General features: G+C 37.3%; 1 protein-coding gene across 1 annotated transcript; it reads right to left on the bottom strand.

Moving 5' to 3' along the window:
- Positions 1 to 5,613: 5,613 nt before the first annotated feature.
- On the bottom strand, positions 5,614 to 20,859 carry LOC113240671. The gene is made up of 3 exons (XM_026478037.1): positions 20,677 to 20,859; positions 6,763 to 6,914; positions 5,614 to 6,396 (listed from the first exon to the last, which is right to left on the bottom strand). Exons 1-3 carry the CDS (start codon positions 20,710 to 20,712, stop codon positions 5,958 to 5,960), a joined length of 627 nt encoding a protein of 208 aa, XP_026333822.1. The 5' UTR covers positions 20,713 to 20,859; the 3' UTR covers positions 5,614 to 5,957.
- Positions 20,860 to 20,881: the final 22 nt, after the last annotated feature.

Here is a 20,881-nt window from a genome sequence, read left to right as displayed (position 1 = left end):
TAATACTTATACGTACATAATGAACGTGAACAAAACATATTGACACACTGTTAGAGCCTTTACACACGGCGTTATTTCGCTATGACACGCGATTCAAACGAGATTCTTCTTCTTATCGATGGCAAGCATTAAAGTGTATGTTGAAAGATTAGCCAATCGACATGACACAGAAAAAGTATGTTCCTTTCGTGCATCTCAACGAAAATGCGAGATTGAGTCGTAGTTAATAAACAAAATTCAGTGGCGTCCTAAATACACGCTTTCTGCTCTTATAAAATATACCGAGTCCATAGGCGGTATACGGCGGTACAGACGCGCTGTAGTCGCTCCTACGTATACGAAACCTTCGCGCGTTTTGATCAGACTCCTCAATAGTAGTACAATAAAGACGATCGAAACAAGATTGCTTACGCTGGCTTTATTACTGCTTTTGAAAAGGAAAATAGACGTCAAAATTATTTAGATAGACCCATTTATGACAGAAAGAAAACTGTATGGTTTAATGCAACGTTTTTTTTTCGAAGATTTGAAAACTTTTCTAACTGTTGTCGAATATCATAGTCGTGATTTCATGTAACGATTCAAAGCGTATAAAACGTGCTGCAGACTAGCTTGGAACGCGTTTGAATCGAACAAACGCTTTCGTGAAACGCACGTCGTTTGCGTGTCAAAATACACCCCCACGTGTGTATACGCTCCTTTATAAAGACACCGCCTCACATTGTCGCTTTAATAAGCTCTATACATACAGACACTGGTTTATTTTTAGCAAGTGTCATTTGTTTGTGATTTTCATGTCCCAGAACGCGTCAGGTGGTTCCTCGTGCTGGTTTAGCGTATGCCATGTTATTGTTAAGACGCATATAATTTACCATTTATGTAGAGTAAGACAATACAATACTCCGCCAAAGTAAGCTCGTTTCAATGTGTTTATTTACATTAACGTTCGCTTGATTAATTACTACCATTCGTGCCTTCTTTGTGGAAACACCCATTTTGATAGTTAATCAGTTTTGTTTAGGGAAAAGTGTTGCTTTAATTAAACATTATATTAAGTACATAATTGCGTACAAAAGTTTAACATAATTTCTTGAAGAAAGATCATCTATCGCCATCACCTATTACACAGCCCGTTGGGCACGAGGTGTCCTACAAGGAGAAGTTTCAAGGTCCCCCACCCGAAATTTTCTTTCATCATTAGCCAGAATTATAGCTACTTAATATTCACAAATGTACGCAAGTTATAAATCAAAGTCACACGTACATATGTACCACGCCCGCTCTCCCACAGGACTAGCACCGCTCTTATTCTGAAAACGTTGACGCAACATTCTCCGATATTGTCAAAGCAAATAGGTGACATTTCATATCCGCAGAGCACCTTGTTAGAGCGAGTGGCTTCTCGGAAACTATATCCCTAGCATACGGCTTTCACGAACAATGTCAGAGTCACGTTTCTCGTAAATATCCGTTCTTGCTACGAATTTTCCAATATTCACTGTCTAGAAACGAAGTAGATTTTTGATACTTGATTCAATCACACGTACAGGTAAATATATACGCACACACGGACCCAAATAGACACGGAAATGAGAGTCGAAAATGCACATGAAGTGAAGAGTTAATTTAATATTGGAAAAATGAGTTCCTACCTCTTTTTTAGGAGAGCTCCTTGTTAAAGAGTTCGTCCAGGGTAGTACTGCCATCTTACCTATTTCTGCTGCCGAGAAGTAATGTCAGCGTAACTGTGTTCCAGTTTTGAAAGGTAAGGGTGCTGGTGAAATTATAGGCACATGGGACTTGTCAACTTATGTCTCAGAGTGACGGGCAGTGGTGGTGCCCCTCAGATCTTTGCCATTTAAAGCTCTGAGTGGCACTGCAGCTGTTCTGAACAGGCGTGTAGTTTACCATCAGGCGCACGACTTGTTCGTCCCGTCACTTGATATTATAAAAAAGAAATTTCTTGCTAAATAACCTAGGAAATTCTTCAATACCTAAATGAGAACCAATTAAGAAAACCCGGAACCCGGGACTTTCTCATCTTCAAATATTTCGTTAACGGTACTCTGTATCATACTCAACTGCACTATCCCTAACAAATCTGCAACTTAGTTAGCCACGTTGTACATGATCAGCCGTATGTCTTAACAACTAGGTCGTTATGTTTTGTCGTGTCGCGACAAATGACGATTCTCGCCTTGTAATATACTAGCAAATGTAGCCATTTATCAAAAGTACGTGACATTTTGTACATAACATAGGATGGATTTGTTGAATAGAATGTTGAACTAATGGGTATTCACAATGTTGCGTATTCGAATTCATAAAACACGACGTATCAACATTAATCACATGTAGTCAAAGCAAGTAAAGTATAACAAGATCGCACTCAATGTGTTATATTGAAAGAAAGTAGATAAAATGTGACAGTGTCGGATTTACGCAGTCGTCCCACCCTGACTGTACCCTTATTTATTTCTATGTTTTCCTTGATACTGCGACATGAAACCCTTTGTTTGTCGGCAAAATATTTACTCGATACTATGATAGTGCCACGGGTGCCGAAAGCTACAAAAAGAATATTATTTTAGGCAACTCTTTTAGAAACGTACATGTACAGTCATAACATTATTATATTATGTATTTATTTTTATTGAATGTCATGATGTCTTTACAACCATAATGTTCATCTATTTATTAAAAATGCTCCACTGGTTTATTTTTATTTATACAAAGACGAAATGAACACAAAAAATATCCTTTTCCTCTGCCAGCTGAGCTTTTCTAACTATGTATAATGAAAAAAATAACAATTGATCATTGTGTAAAGTGTTTTTAAGAGTGTAAGTGTTCTTAAAAAATTTAAAAGTTAATAGAACCTCAAATGGTTTTGTTTGAAACTCGATCACTTTGGGAAAAAAATATGTGAAAACATAATTTCTAAAAATTTTTACCATGGAAAAAAAATTCAAACTTAACTCGAAATTTTACAAGAATACCGCTATATTTACATATACCAAAGATTTTTTAAATACCAACTGAACTAAATAAAACACGTGTAGTATACGATATATATTTTTCGAATGACTTTGATTTCATTTGTAAGCAAGCAAAAATTTGCATTCAAGCTGATGTAGTATCGATACATAATGAGAAATGAAACTATTTCTTCGGATCTAAATCGTAGAGTACGTTAGTTTCAACAAAAAAACCAAAGTTTCTGGCTTCTTACACGTCTCATACATGATCACGGACCACTGAGAATGTATTTATTAGTCAAGTTAAGTTACAAAAATAATTAATTCTAATTAAAAGGTTAATAATTAAATTTTTATTAAATTGATATTCAATTATTTTTTGTGAAATTACTCCACTAGTTTGTTATAATCTATAAATTTTTTGTTGTTTGTTATAAATTATAATAGATCTTTGCATTAATAATTATAACAAACTAGTGGAGTAATTTCACAAAAAATAATTGAATATCAATTCAATAAAAATTTAATTAATACAGTGAATAGCGACATCTCTCGCCAGGACTGGTAGCTGTAAAGGTACTAACTGGGTGATAAATCTGTAATAGATTTCTCATAGATGGCGCTACGACTAAAAAGTCGTTGAAAGACCAAGTACAAAGACACGACGCAAGCACATAGAAGAATTCGTGAGGTCCGTTGGTTCGTTCCGTGGCTTAGTTGGTATAGCGTCTGACACGGTATGCAAGAAGACGTCGGTTCTAATCCGACCGGATCGAAGGAATTTTTTCTGAGTGTTTTTTCTGAGTGTTCGATCTTTGTCTTAATAATTATAACAAACTAGTGGAGTAATTTCACAAAAAATATAGAGTGTTCGATCTTTGTATTAATAATTAAAAGATTATTTTCAATTTACCAAAAAAAAAAAAATTCTTTTTGTAGCATACAAACCGGCAAACAGACGTTGGGTCCACGTGATAGGAAGTGGTGATCGCCGACTATACATATTTATGACACTAACAGGAAGTGTCCAAACAATGCCGGTCTCAAATAAGATCTTAAGTTTGCTGTGTTTGTGTTTATGGTAACTTTGCCTACTTCTCAATACAGTATACAGCAGTATTGATTTGCGGTAGAAATTAGTGAGCACCACCAGTAAGTACTTAGGGTTCTGCATGTAGAACTCCGCCATCAGGAAAAAGTTTCTTTAACACGTTCATCGTTCATGAAATTTTGTGAGGTGACCGCTATAATATTCCGCTTAGAAACATGATAGCGACGTCCACGCGATAACGCGTGATCGCGCATTTGATCACAAGTCGCATCACGCAATGTCGCGTGATTGGCAATGAACTTTTTAAATCTTCATTTGTTTATAGAGGGTCTTACAAATGCCGCGCTCATAGTGGCTCGCTTAACCTACACATTTCTTAGTCTAATTATCTAGTTAACTAATTTATATAGCAGTTCAGCCTCTTCAGAGGTCGGAGCTGCCAGGATGCTATTAAACTTACCGAGGTCGTACTGTTAATGTTGAGATGGTGTAGCTGTTCCTCACCCTGGCTACATTCCATACGTGATACACGTCTTCCACAATCCCACATTCGTTACAAACGGGCGAAAAAATTTTCCGCATCACGAATAACTATTCAATGGAATGACGCCAGAGCGAAGACGCGAGCGATAGTCAAGTCCTGTCTGCTGGTTTCAAACAAACTGGACCACAGGGACCGAGGAAGCGTCGGCTGGATGTTTGTTCCTTATGCCTTTTGTATCTAACTTGATCTTACGTCGAAGTATTCTGACCACACATAGTGGCGGCAACGAACGTGTTAAAACATAAAGAAAAATATAAAATGCGTAATGCCAAAACTGATTCTTCGAGAATTTCTGCTAAAAGTAAACTTCCAGCAAATCATATGACGTTATTATTTCAACACAACACTGTTGGCAACAATAAATAAAAGCAAGTTAAGCAAAGCAGTTAACGTGACGGAGAATTTAGGAGACGCTTTAGGTTGCGACTTTCGAGTTAAGGCTTACTTATCTATTATAAAATAAACAAAGTAAACTTTCCAATCCCGCAAGTTGTATACGCCCTTAACCAGGATAAAAACCAGATTACGGATGAAATTAATTAAACTAATGTTATTTCATTAAATTGCGTTTGACCTGACCGAGGCCATAAATCGAGGTCGCCCTATCATTGACTTCAGTTTAATCTTAGCTTTACGCTGGATTTAAGAACAACAACACTTTGTTTGAAAGGTTATAAACTATTAAAAATAATCACGACCTTAAATCAATTCTAAGAAATTTTTAACTGCTACTAAAGATTTATTGTCAAACGATTAAACACGCCGTTGGATTAGATTATCGGGATCTTTTTAAATATCATATAATGCAACAATGTTTAAATTTTTTCTTAAAAAGTTCTGTCTAGACAGGAGCGTCGGTCGAGTGCATTTAAACTACTTTTATACAACTCAGGTCAGATCTGAAATCAATAAAACTTTATTGTCTAACAAGCTCTCGAAAATTACTTAACGTGAACAAGACGCTTTTCAGATACAAATGAAACTAACTTGAAAAATTCGAAAAACTGGCAGAAATTCGGTTAGCTCAAAGCCAATATTGAACAATTTGGGTTAATAGTTTATTTACCACAAATAGATAATCTTCTAATGTATTTACATAAGTTTATTGACTACGACGGTTTGTACTCATTGCTTTTCAAACGGTACTTAAATAATGACTGATTTTAAATTCATGGCACTCCAGAAATCAAAATGTTTCATTTGTTTTGATCTTCAGAAAAATACCTTGACATACAAAACGATATATCAAAAGACAAGAATTATTTATAAATAGTCCAGCATTATCTACAGAACATAATTAACCGAACACAAATATTAATATTATTTGCAAAGTGAACATACATAGAAAATATTCTTTTCTGTCATCAAAAACATTCAAGAAGTACTAACTGTCTTTAGAAGAATTCGAGCCAAATATAGATTCAAAAGCTCCTGATATGATCTGCCAGAAACTGGCCAACCATTCGAGGATAAAAATGAAGGGACTCTCAGCTCTAGGATCAGTATCAAAGTCGTCAAATTCAAATGGCGCATCGTCGTCATCATTATCTGGTATTTCGTTTATCGTGTTATTTGAATCTAAGTTCTCTTTCACGGGCAGATAGCTCGAGAATAACGTAATCTTTTCTGGTTTCTTATCTACTTTTTTTAATGCTTCTACGGACAATTCTTCGACGTCTCTGTCTTCCGAAATATCGTTGTCAACAGGCTCGATGGCTTTGGTGACGTCTTCAGGCATCTCATCGAGGAGTTCGATTTTCCCCCAAGGTTTCGCCTTAACTGCTGGCTGCTCTTCTGTCTTATTTCTGGTGATGCCAAGGAACCTTCAATTGCGATAAATTACGATGTTATGAACGGGTCGGTATCATAATGACTATATCTTCAAAGTGACCTGATCAGCATAAGGACTAAATCACAAAACGACCACCTCAACAGAAAGAATATAACTTACAATGACTTGGTAGCAAAACGACTAGATATCGAAATTATGAAGGTATGTGTAGTTCAAAAAGAAAGTTTACTGGGCTAGAGTTTAACTTCGGGGGGTCATTTTATAATAAAAAGCTTACTGCAACATCTTAAAGATGAGATGTACGTATGACATACTACAGAGTGTATAAGATTAGTAGAGACCGCCGCAAATAGATGCATTTATGAAGATCAGGTCACATATGATGAACAAAATTTACCTGTAAATAGGTGAAGAGATTCTCTCGGCGATGTTATTGGCGATCTGGTGGTAAACGTCAAAGCCAGTGCCGGCCGTAGTTGGCTGCGTGGTGTACACGCTCACCACCGAGTCCTCCTCCGGCAACGAGCGGCCGCATCCCGTCCTCCATGCCTGAAAACGATAATATATACTAAGCAAGCAAAGACACTCTGAAGCCGAGATTGTAAATTAACCTAACAAACAGCAAACAATAAATTAGAATCCGAATAACTATCTAATATTCCTTCCACTCTTGACATGGACACCTAGCCAGGCACAATATGAGCCCGACTCAACGAAAATGAGGAGGATTACGCCAGGATTAGGCTGGACTGCCTCGCAGTCCTCAGGCTCGATTCCCAGGCCGGGAGAAATATTTGTATGGCCTATAGTGAGTTTGGGTATAATTTGTGGTTGTCTATATGTGTGTCCATGGCACCCGCGACACAGGGTTTCCCTAGTTTTAGGCTACGTTGAGTGTTCGTTATCTTGCTATTATCTTATCTTATAGGAAAAAAGCTTTAAATAGCGTGAACACGTGGTCATACCTGAGCCTGAAACCTCCCAATTGGGAAGACGCGAACAAGGTCACCTTACACCTCATTCCGACTTGACAGAGATGCATCTGTGCTGATACCTGGATACATTTCGGCGAGGAATGCAAAGGATTTTTTAAATTTATTTCCGCCTTCCCCGTTCCTCCCTAGGTCGAGTAGAAAGTCCGAAATACTCCACCCTTATATACCCAATAACCGGGTCTTAAACTAGCGAATTCGCTATGAGTACCAGAGGAACAGAATTTACTCTGGGGCACTACCCGGAATACCCAGGTCAGAAACAATGTAAACCGTTAGCCCACCGAAGTCTTCAATCGGCATCCGAGTTTCCCAAAAATACAGTTTGTGGCTAAAGGTTAATGTGAGAAAACAGCAAAACTGCCACAAACACCGAAAGATTCATATTAATGCATTGCATTTTTAAATGGTTTCCTTAGGTCTATAGTACCGGCACGCTTTGATGGCCGTTTTGACCATTATATCTATGGTTTTGACAGATTACAATAGTGAAGTCAAATGAATGCGAGTCCTGCGAGTCGCATCTATAAGTTTTTAGTTTATATAACTAGTATTGCAAGGGATAACTGATTAAAAAGTTTTAATAAAACGACAATAAAAATGCTTACTTAGTCTAGTGTCATTTCGAAACTGTTTTGTTTTGCATTGAGTTTTGACGCGAGTTTTCCGGAGGTAGAAGTTGTGCTGGCCAGCGATCCCATAACTGACGATCGTATTAGATTTCATTAATAAAAATTTCAAAAAACAAATAAGGAGTTGTGTCGTAAAATATACAGCAACGAGCTCGTAGTTATGAATTAATACGCAACTCGATGAGTGGACCAATGTCAAAACGGCCATCATAGCTTGCCGGTACTATAGATAATATTTAAATTGGCCCTTAGACATGTAGCACCCCGTTGGGGCATCGCAAATGTAAAATAACGGTTACCACGCTGGTTTACCATGCAGAGGTCCCGGGTTCGATTCCTGGGCCGGGAAAAGGTATTTATATGGTCTACGTTTATTTGTGAGTTTGGGTATAATTTGTGGTTGTCTATGTGTGTATCCATGGCACCTGTGATACAGGGTTTCCCTAGTGCGGGGCGCTGAAAATCGAGACAAATGCGTATATTGCAACCGAACGCCCAGCGCTCACTGTCAATGTCCGCGTCTACGGGCAGACTCTCTGTCACCCAGTGCCCTAGATAACTTAATTACGAGATTCTACATAATGGCACACCACGTAAATTGACTGACGGCACTTCACTGGGGCAATGTCAGACGTGAAAATAAGCTTGCTTTTCTCCATATTGTACCGAAAGACATTTAGGTTGCCTTCCACCAGAGATGTGCGACGTAGCGATGCGGTGTGCGAGGAAAAAATCCACCAATAGAATTACTTTATTTTCCTAGCCTCGCTTAACTCAGATCTAGTGGAAAAGGGTTAGCAGAGCTAAGTATTTATACATACTATACTGCGAGGAAAGTGTGATGCGGACGAGGAATGTGTGCAAAACGGTGTAGGAAACTAGAGCTACTAAAAATATGACACTAACTGACACGAACACATCGCCGCCGTTCACCCCACCACACCGTACCTCGCCCGCGAATAGCTGAAAAGAATCCGTAACGCATCCTCGCACCGAGCCGCTGCACATCCTCTCACCACCCAGCTATCTCGAACAGCTTTGGTGGAAACATCACACCATTTCACAGCGCCGCTACACATCTTCGCATATATATATACGAACATTTCTCTACTTCTCCACTGGAAATGGTCAGTCCCACGCTATGGACTTTCAAAATGAAGCCAATATATCATGATCCCGCGCTGCACTCACACATAGCCGCGCGTCCCTCTTAGCCTCAACGTGAAATATTGGACCACATATCACGCGGGACCCGCCAAATAACCACTGGGCCAACTTGATATAAACGTAACATACAAACTTTATAAATCTTAGCCATGACGTTTGTTTCTTAGCGATATTTTCTTTCGATCAAACGGATAAACTTGACAAGTTTAATAAAACAACAAAGAAACCAAAATAGTATACGTGTAAATCTTAATCCTTGGCACCAATACCGGAATTATATACACAGAGCACGTCGCGTTGACACTTTATCCTCTATCAGTGTAAGAGCATCAACTAACAATAGCATTATTCGCCTACATGATTTGCAAGCGAAAATTGACAGCCGCTAGCATCTTTTTCTTCAAGGCACAACAATTCCGTACCTTAATGTGCTAAGTAACAATTGCGAAAATAATTTTAGTAACATTTTCGACACCTAAATCTAAAAACTAAACTGAAGCAATTAAAAATCTTTACAATATTACAATCCTATTGTCCACATTCATGTTAATGGTTCTGTGACACCAAAAGATATCTCTTAATGACACATTGTGCGCACATTGGCGATGCCCGTCTCGTGTGACTTGAATATTAGTTCCGTAATTAGTTTCAATAATCGTTGTCAAATACCACAAGATTCCATTTAAAATACATAGAGAGAGAAAGACCGTATAATATAATTGGTACGAAAAGTACAACATATAAAAATCTTACAATTAATTCAAAGGTTGAACAGACACAAAGAAAATTTCCTACGGTCCGACTTGACACGTTGGCAGCCACGTTGAGGCACTGGTTCCAATCCCGTCGGGTTCAAGGAATTTTACTCTGTCTTTACATCGGTCTTTGTATCGACAACAAAGTGTGTAAAGAATGATAATTCCAAATAATCTCCATACAAATCAGCGAGCTCTTAAATGTCAATAAAGTCACCATTTAAATACCTAGAATTCGTCGAGATCAATCCAACGAGAACAAACTCTGTGGGCATATCTTTAACAATATTGTATCCACCTTACTGCTCATTATTTACCTTAGTTACCGACTATAAAACAACAAAATTAAGTTTTTCATTTTTCAGCCATTTCATTTAGCCTACTATCCCTATTAATTTACCCTACAATGTAAACAATACGGAAAAAAACACACAGACAAAAACCGCCTTGTTTCGTCTTATTCTACGTAAAAGATTGTAATTGCTTACAGGCAGAATATTGCAAAAATAAATCGATTTTTTGCCTAGAAATATTTGGACTAATCGATTCCAGAAGTATCAATTAACGTAAGGGGCATTTTCTCGAAAATGAGTTACATAATATGTAGTTCCCGCTCCTAGATTGGTATTATTAAAATTTAGGAATGCCCAGTGTATAAAATATAGCACGTCTCTGGGAATTCCTAAATCTTTCGTTTATAATATGAAAGAAAAGGAAATTCTAAGAAACTTTGCTCTGGACACAATCAAAATTGGAGCAGACAGTAAAAAGTTATAGACAGATTTTAAAAAATAAAATCGTTTTTTGGCTCTCCTGAAAAACCGTGGTTCGTCCCTTACATTAATTGATACTTCTGGTGTCGTAATCCTGCAATACAATAAACTTTCATACAGACATCCCAACGACGTTAAAATAAAAAAACATTGAATGAAATTCACAACCTTATAAGTCAGGATAGCGGCGAATAAAAAAGAAGGCGTCGACCTCCTTTGACTGGTCAGACCTGTACAAAAATCGACAAGACAAATTTAAATCACGGCACCGTGCTGGCATTCGGTTAAGACGGTATTAACCACATTGCCATAAGCAATAATTTATGTTTTGTCAATGTCTAACTGTTTAATAGATATTATCATAATAATAAGATCTATTTCTTTCTGCGATTTTACACCTTTCTCATCCTACTTACATCGAAGAATTAACCAAGTTAAAATTACTTCATTTTATACTCTAGCCAAATTCGACGTAGAATGTTTAATAATAAAACATTGCTAGGCAACAAAAATATGATAATAAAAAATTAAAAAAATTTCAAAATGACGGCAGGTGTAGTGAACATTTTTTGTCAATACTCATTATTGAGGCCAGCTCTGCCAACGGGCTGTTCGTCTCATTCGAATTTAAATAGGTAAGTAAGTAATTGAGTTATGTAGAATTAATAGTAATACTGGCCAAATATTACAAAATTTATGACTAAAATGATTATTGCCTAGGTTTTAGATACCTATAAATTCATATTATTGCTAAATTAGGTCATAGATAGATAAACACAAATACAGGTTAGGCATTAAAAAAAATAACATGATTGTCATAGCATTGAAAGGGCACTGACTCAGCCATATGCCAAAGTTTCCTAAGGCGCTGGTTTTCAGTCAGGACTAACGAAATGGATTAAGTTATTTGTAAACAAAAATATAACGAAAATGCGTAAAGTTATACATTGAGATAATAATATACATATTAATGTGTAAATAGTGCATCAGAAATAACCTATTAATAACATAGAGCATCAAAAAGAACCTATTAATAACATAGTAATGGTAGATGAAAAGAAACAAAATGTTATTTTTCATTAATTTACTATGTATTTCGTCCAGAATCAATTTCCGATTCTGAACTTGAATGACTACTACTTGAACTCGAATGTTTGCAATCTCTCCCTTCAAATCAAAAAATCATTAGGGATGGCACAGATTTATAAATAAAAAATATTAGCATTTTTTAAGTTCGTATGATGGTATAACGGTGATTTGAAACTTCTAATGAACAAAGTTCATCACAAACATGATTTGAATGTTAATAAATCAATAACCTAATAGAATTTCGGGAAAAAAAATTTAAATTGTGATAACTGTAAAGCAGTCTAAGGTGACAACCCTAAAAATCATATCTTTTGTTTGTTTCGCACATGAAACTCGTCAAGTAACTGTCGTAACTCAAAAATGGTGGTATTGAGAAGACACGTTTTCAAAATTTAAAAAATGAACATGAATATAAATTTATTACTTCCATTCAACAATTTTTGAACTTTCAAATCGAGTTTTCTCAATTCCGCCATTTTTGGGTCAGAACAGTATATAGTTTCATGTGCGATTTGCTGTACATCGAATTTGACTAGAATATAGCTACGAATTGGATCAGCAGTATGATGTGCGCTCAAATAACATAGTGGTTTTTTTTATATACAAATGTAAGTGCACATTTGACCTCTATCTCACCTGACGGAAAGTGACGATGAGTTCGACAATGGAGCATGCATACTTAAATAATGCCTATTCACTCTCGCCTTGAAAAGGTCCAAGTTATAACGTTCAGAGAACGTCTGCAGGCTGGGAATTCCACTCTATAGCCGTTCGCCATATAATACGCCACATAAAAACAAACTCGAATTTTGTTTCCGAAAAAACAGTTGTTTGAATTTTCATTACACCGAAAACCGAATTATAACGAAACGGTTATTCTTTCAGGATATGTTGGATGTTTATCGCAAAAACACAATTAGGTTAGGTTAAGTTAGGTTTAAAAGAAAAAACATTTTCCTCTCAAAATTGCTTTCGAGGTTATGAAAATTTGAGCAAACGATATTTCTGGAAAATGTCATTTCGGACAAGTGATATGTAACCAAATGTGGAAGCGTAACACTTCGTGCGAATCTTTGGAACGTCCACAACATAGGGGTGGAACCCAAGCCAATGTCTAGTCCCCCGGTGGTGGAAAGGGGAAGGCGGAATTAAATTGTATAATTCCATCGCACACTCTACGTGATATATCCCGTAAAATACCGATAAGCAGGCAACTTTCTGAGCAGTTTTTTTAGGAGTATGTACCGAACTGCTAAAAAAATTTCCTAATAACATTACAACGGTAACGCTTGTTAAAGGAAAAAAGTATTATATCATATAATTTTCATAAAACGGAAATGATTTGAGCGGAAAGTAATGGGCCTTGGTTCAATACCTGTCTCTCGCTTGATAAACATGTCACGTAACACCGAATAAGGTTGTATTTAGGTCCAGCGCAAAAAGCGAAGGTTTAAAATATTTTTTTGGCATTTCTTGTCTGAATCTATTTGTGAAATGTCTGCTGTAAGTTTTGACGTCAATTTACACACTATTTCGCATTGTATATTTCTTTTTCTTTTTTTTTTATGACAGTAAGTGACGGGACGACACACCTGTCCATAACAGTTGCAGTGCCACTCAGGCTTTAAATCTGACGTGCACTGCCACCGCGACCAGCTCCCTGAGATATAAGTTAAAAAGTCCCATGTGCCAGCAATTTCATCTCTAAAAATACGACTTCAACTGTCTTCGAAAGTAATTTTTCACAACGTAAACATTTCTGCAATACCATACTAAAGAATTCTATCAAATATAAATGGCAACATCATCACCGTTAACCAATTTCTATGTCCCTCTGCTGGACACGGGTCTCTCAAGCGAGGGTTAGGCCATAGTCCACTTCTCCTCAATTTTCACATTAAATTACGCACATAAATTCCGAGAAGAATTCCGAATTCGGACTCACGGCCTCTGATTGAGAGGCTGCAGGTCAAAACCATTAGGTACCACAGGTTACAAATGGCAACATATCAATGTATTGTTATTTTTAGAAAACTGAGGAACTCCAAAATAAAATACGTAAAACGAAAATTGTTACTTTGAACCCAACCGATACAACTGTCGAATTTAAGGATTAAAGTGAAACTGCCACACAAGTGATGTAACTGATAAACGTTGGGAGTCATAAAAATAAGCAAAAGAAGTTACCATGATATTAACAAAATTACTTGTAACAAGATTATAAATAAAAATCTTTTATAATGCCTCCTGACAATTACTCAATTAGGAACAATAACATTAATACAGCCATTGACTTACAAATAAATGGACGACGGGTCTAATACAAAAAACCACGAAAAAAATGTCCCAAGTCAACCTATTTGAACGTAGTGACATGTAAAGGAATATGAAAAAGCTAAAACGTTGAATTTAAATTGTAATGTCATCACAGTACTGTCTAATTTTGCTTGCTTCGCTGTCAGTCGAACAAACGAAGACTAAAGCGTGAATGACGCTCTGTATACGATTTTAACGCCCTATAAGTTCGGACACTTTTTAGCGCGGACCCGATGTCCATATAATTGTAAGTCAATGAATACAGCAAAGAAATTTACAATAACAATAATTATAGTGTAATATAGTGTATAGTGTAGTAATAATTATAATAATTACTGTGTTTTGAAGACGGAGTAAAATGGCAATTGCAGGGTTGCATTTTAACAACGACAAGCGGATATGATTATGTATATTAAATTTATTTATTTATTTATGTATATAAAATTGGTAACAGTGCGCGACGCGTTACAAGAAGCATCTATAGCTCGATAGCTCCGCAATTTGTATAGTTTTAAAATAGTTAATATCCATTTTTACATAATTATTTTACACCATTTGAAACTAGAAAGTGTTCCCAATAAAAGTCCACAAACAGTTTATCGTGATTATATTGCATTACTGAATAACAATTAAAATCAGTTTCGAACATTTATTAAAAACGGCGGTGGGTCGCGGAAACCAGTTTGTAAGAACGGAGGTGAATGACCGACGGCCAATGACCTCATAGTGATGTCACAAGCTACTTAGATACAAGCGTAGCTCAATTTCGACAAGTTATCCAAGGCGGCGTTGGAGCGGCGGGAGGTGCACCGTACTTGTACGCAGGAAGCCGTGGTTCGAATCCCATACTCCAAAATTATTTTCATTTTTTTTTTCCTTATTTTTTTCTGGGATCTTCAATTATTTCATCAAACAAACATGTCGTCTATTTGCGCAGGCTGTAAGGGCAAAATAAAGGACCGGTACTATTTGAAATGTAGCAAATGCATAGAAACTTTTGACGTACTTTGCATAAATATGACAAGAGAATATTTTGAGGGTCTCGGCGAAGAAAAGAAGAACCTGTGGGTGTGCCCTTCATGTGTATGTTCGCTTCCCAAGGGCGACAATTCGTCCACCCCCGTGCGCGCGTGTACTACCGGTACACAGAATAATACCTATTCAAAGGACGGCATTTGTAATGTTAACATGTCTCGCGGCGGTACGAAGCACGCTAACAAAGCGAAGACCGCTGCTCTCTCTTCACCTACCCCACAATTGGATATCACGGGTCAATTGTTGGAATTAAGAAAATATTTCGACTCAAAATTAGAGTCTATTAAAAAGGATATTCTGAATGAGTTTTCAGATAAATTGAATGTTTTTGAGGAATCGGTGCAACGAATAAATCGACAGCATGATCTATTTGACAAGAGGATGGAATCGTTGGTTCTGACACTTAATAACATAAAAACGGAACATAACTCAAATAGTGAAGTCATTACTAATTTATCACAGGAATTTTCAGCCTTACAAACAAAAATGACCACCATTGAAAACGATAATAAACTCCTGAGATCAAAATTATCGGATCTCGATGCCGTACAGCTGAATCTGAACGATGTCGAACAGCGGGCACGAATTAATAATCTTGAAATTTTCGGGATTGCTGAAAAGAAAACTGAGGCGTTAGCACCAATGATGTGTAAGATTGCGTCTGTGGTCGGGGTTAAGTTGGCTGAAGAGGATATTGATTATGCTACACGACTTCCTTCCCGTGTAAATACCAAGGGATTGCCAAGGACCGTAATTGTTAAATTCAAGTCGATCTACCTACGAGATAGCCTCCTGAGCGCGGTGCGGAAGAGGCGCGGCTTAGTATCCACAGATATAGGGCTACCGGGAGATGGAAAGCCTATTTATATAAATGAACACCTAACTTCTACCAACAAAGCTTTACTAAAGGCTACCAAGATCAAATGTAAGGAGTTGGGGTTTCAGAACGTCTGGACTCGAAATGCAAAAATTTATGTACGTCAACACTACAAGGCGCCCGCTATTCGTATATTCAAATTAGAACAATTGGACAGTTTAAAAAAGTGATGTATTGTTTTGAGATTTCCGCAGGTATTTTTGTATTTCGAAACATGCTTCTTAAATTCTATTTGTATTTGCTACAATCATACACACATTTCACACACTCACAAACCTCACACATCAGTTACACCCACACACATACTGCTCTGTCAACACTATTACAATTAAAAGCTGCCTCATATCGTGACTGCTGCGCGCGTAATTTTTATTACATATTGCGTGTATTACTAATTTATAATGACTTTTAAACTATATCTCCAAAACGCGCGCAGCATTCGCGGTAAACTGGCAGACTTCACCCAGGGGCTTCTCCTTCATAATTATGATGTAGTGGCATTGTGTGAAACTTGGCTGCTGGACTCTTTCATGGATTCAGAGGTAAGCGATTGCCGATATGACGTGCATAGACGGGATCGGCCGGTGCGCGGCGGTTTAGCGCGGCGCGGTGCGGGTGGCGGGGTGCGTTCGGTGGGCGGAGGCGTCATGCTGTTAACTCGTCGAACACTCGGTGCGCGTGCTCTCGCTGCGCCTATTGATGCCCCGTACGATATGGTTCATATTATAATACGTGCTCACGTAATGCGAGCGGCGCGCGACCTACATATCATCTGCGTTTACCTCCCCGGTTCCGGTGCTTCTCACGACGCACAAGTGGCTAACTTGACTGATTTCTTGAGAGAATTTATGGATAAAAACAGTAATGCTGATTATCTTTTGATGGGGGATTTTAATTTTCCATATGTAGAATGGCATGTTGGCTCCAGTAATCTGCCACCTCTTTTTCCACTCAATGTAACTAATGAGTACCAGCGTGATTTGTTGCAAACCCTCTCCAGTTTTAATTTAGAACAGTATAATACCGTAATAAACGGCAACAGTCGTTATCTCGACCTTGTTTTTGGTACTCTGGAGGTAGCGACGTCCCGCTGTACTCACCCCTTAACTCGTGAGGACATGCCTCATCATCCAGCTATCGACTTGGAAATGCCAAATATAATTTTATATAAAACGTTAAGGGACCCAAAAATAAGAGTTTATAAATTTATGAGGGCTAATTATGACGTTATACGGAGTCGGTTGGCTACCGTAGATTGGGCCAACAAACTAAATAGCGATGGAATAGATGATACTGTCTTATCCTTTTTAACAGAGCTGCGGAGAGTTATTAAGGAGGAGGTACCTAGCTTCTTAAGCGACGGTTGTGGTTATCCGATATGGTTTTCTAAGCCTCTAATTAATATTATTAAAGAAAAATCCAAGTACCATAAGGCATGGAAGAAATACGGAAACAAACTGGACTATGATGCTTTCTCCTTGCTCAGGCAACGCCAGAAGACAGTTCAACAGGAGTGTTGGATACGTTATATCGATGGCTGTGAAACGGCAATTACTACCAACCCAAAGCACTTTTGGTCATATACTAGGTCATTGCGTAGGGACAAGGGCATTCCCGTTCATGTGACCCATGGTGATCGCGTGACATGTGGAGGCTCTGATATATGTAATGCCTTTTTAGAATATTTTTTTTCCGTTTATAGAGGCTCTAACACTACTCATGGTCCTTCCCTCGCTATGGCTCCATCTAACTTAATTAATACAATCAACTCTATTCAAATTACACAAGATTTAGTTTTCAAATATTTACGTAAACTGGATCGTAACAAGGGTGCTGGGAGTGATGGTATTCCTTCATTTTTTGCGAAACAGTGTGCGAAGGAGCTTGCAACTCCTCTGACATCAATTTTTCGGCGGTCAATGAGCGAGGGAGTTTACCCCACCATATGGAAGGAGGCTTACATCACTCCGATTCATAAAAGCGGCTCAAGACAGAACGTCGAGAATTATAGACCCGTGTCGATATTGTCAGTTTTTGGTAAGGTTTTCGAGTCAATCGTTCATGACCAATTATATCCGGTGGCCGCAGTCTATATTCCAATTTCTCAACACGGTTTCATGCGCAGAAGATCGACTGTATCAAATCTTGCTGTTTTCACAAATTTTATTACTCAGCACATGGACAGAGGTGGCCAGGTCGACACTGTGTACACCGACTATTCAAAATGTTTTGATCGCATCGATCATGACATTTTAATATCTAAACTAAATAATATCGGTGTGCACGGGGATTTGCTGAGGTGGCTTGAGTCTTATATACGGAATCGATCGCAGGCTGTTAGGATTGGCGCTTTCAAATCGAATATGGAATCCGTCCCATCGGGCGTACCGCAGGGGTCTCATTTAGGTCCTTTACTTTTCAACATATACTTGTACGACATTGAGACATGTTTTAAGTATTCAAATGTTTTAATGTATGCCGACGACAATAAAATCTTTATGCCAATTGGTTGTGCAGCTGATTGCGAAAGGCTTCAGGCGGACCTCGACAGATTAACGGACTATTGTAGACTGAATCGTCTTGATCTGAATGTCAAAAAATGCCAAGTTATCACGTTCACCCGGAAGCGTATTTTTCTGTCTCACAAATACCATCTCAATGATACCTGTATTCCTAGAGTCAAACTCGTCCGCGATCTGGGTGTAATACTAGATTATAAGCTTTTGTATACATCGCATTTCGACTTCATTGCTCAGAAATCTTACAGAATGCTAGGATTTCTTCATAGAAGTGCTAAATCTTTTCGAAGAATTGAATCTTTAAAAAAGCTGTATTTTGCTTATGTCAGGAGCGTGATGGAGTACGCAGCCCCTATATGGTCTCCGTCTTATGTGACTCATATAGCCCAGTTAGAGTCCGTGCAGCGTTGTTTCACACGTAGATTGCACTACCGCCTCAAAAGGGAAGATGGTTACTTCGACAGACTTAACTTCTATCAGCTAGATTCTCTCGAAGTTAGACGTCTGTTGTCTGACATGAAGTTTCTATATGACGTGGTTAACTCCGTATTGGATTGTCCTGAATTAACGGCTTGCATTGGTCTGTGTGCCTGTCCAAAACGCACGAGGCATATGCACTCCTTGTGTACGACCTTAGCCCGTTCGAATTACGCAAAACACTCTGTTTTGCAAAGAATAGTGCGCACTTATGAGGATAGATTTAGAGACGTGGACATCTTCCATTTAAACCGCACTCAATTTCTAAACATATTGAAGGATCACCCCCAGTTTAGAAGGCAATAATTATCAAACAAACAGAGCACAGACACACACACACACACACACACACACACACAAACACACACAACACTAAAACATACTTACACTTACATCTTTATAATTTATATAATAATAATGTTATATTTGTATGTAATAATTTAATAATATGTAGATTACCATTAATTTAAGAACTTAATGTAAATTTTCAACATGTTTGTTTTGCGATTAGGCTATAGATTAACGCTAGATAAAGTAACGCTATAATTAAAATGTAATATGACAAACTTTGTTATTGGCTATATACGTATATTATTATGATTGTAAACGAAAATTAAAAAGCTGTAAAGTTTGCAAATAAACAAATAAATAAAAATAAATAAATTAAATTCAAATGAAAAACTTTAAAATAGGTCTTCAATTTGTATTTTTATGCACATTTTGCTCAATTTAGCGTATATATGAATTTTCAACAATTAACAATTCGAATAAACCTGCACTGCTTGCAAGCGGGCAACACTTCTGTGCAATGAACTGTCATTTGACTGCATCTTCAAAAAAGACAGAATCTATTAAACTCGTACATTAATCTGTTTACTCAGTGGACTAAACACTATGAATGATATAATCAAAGAGATTACGTTCTTCATAAACGTTCCTAGCATAAGTAACATTGACCGAAATAATCAACCATTGAAGCTAAAACAACTAAACATATAGCAAGTGAACTGAATCTAAACAAACAGTTTTTCACAAAATTTATCAACATTTTGCTAATAAGCATAAAAGTATAAAAATTTTGGTTAAAACCGGTACTTACATAATAAACTCAACACAATACTCAACACAATAATTGTGATATTCCGGTGCATCTTTAATTCTAATAAATTTCCTTAGAATTATAACTACCGAGTCAACATTTTCATGTTGACTTTATTGAGGTGTTTAAAAGAAACTATTGCATTTATTATAGCAATTTATCTAAATTACAAATAAACGAGACACGTGCACATGCAGAACCTACACGGCTGTCCGTGTAGGTTCTGCATATTACTTTTAAAATTAGCATAGATTAAAAAAAAAAATTCGAAAGGGTTACTTAATACTTCTCTGTTCCCAATATTTTAAAATTGTTTTTTCAAAAAGGAATATCTTCTATTTTATTTAGGTTTACCTGCCCACGACGTGCTTGTCTAATTGGAATTTAAATAGGTAAGTAAGTAGTAATTGGGTTATGTAGAAGTTATACTTATGTGGCCAATTATTATACACAAAGTACCTATTGATATTTATGACAAATAATTGTGTTTTTGATACCTAATTAATACATAGTTTTAAATAGATGAAAACAAACAAAATTTAATTATTTTATTTTATAATAATTTACATAAATAACTTACCAGAGCAACAAATATGGCCACAGCAAACACCTTCATGTTTTTCTCTTGAACAGCTTCCTCAAGACGCGCAGCTTTTTCTTGTTGATGCGCCGAAATCGCCACAGACGAAACAACCGCGCAGCGCCTGCGCACATCAGGTTACTAATACTACTAAAGTCGCGACGGTGAAGATGGCAGCCATGGGGTGCTGTGATGACACTGGTGT

This window comes from Hyposmocoma kahamanoa, unplaced genomic scaffold, assembly GCF_003589595.1.
Source record: "Hyposmocoma kahamanoa isolate Upper Pololo Valley unplaced genomic scaffold, ASM358959v1 160, whole genome shotgun sequence".
NCBI lineage: Eukaryota > Metazoa > Arthropoda > Insecta > Lepidoptera > Cosmopterigidae > Hyposmocoma > Hyposmocoma kahamanoa.
This window is presented reverse-complemented; position numbering and strand designations above follow the sequence as displayed.

Coding starts and splice junctions, on each gene's coding strand:
- LOC113240671 (XM_026478037.1), bottom strand. CDS start 20,712: ATGAAGGTGTTTGCTGTGGCCATATTTGTTGCTCTG. Junction 6,915..20,676: donor TGGCCATATTTGTTGCTCTG/GTAAGTTATTTA, acceptor TATCGTTTTCAG/GCATGGAGGACGGGATGCGG. Junction 6,397..6,762: donor ATCTCTTCACCTATTTACAG/GTAAATTTTGTT, acceptor TCGCAATTGAAG/GTTCCTTGGCATCACCAGAA.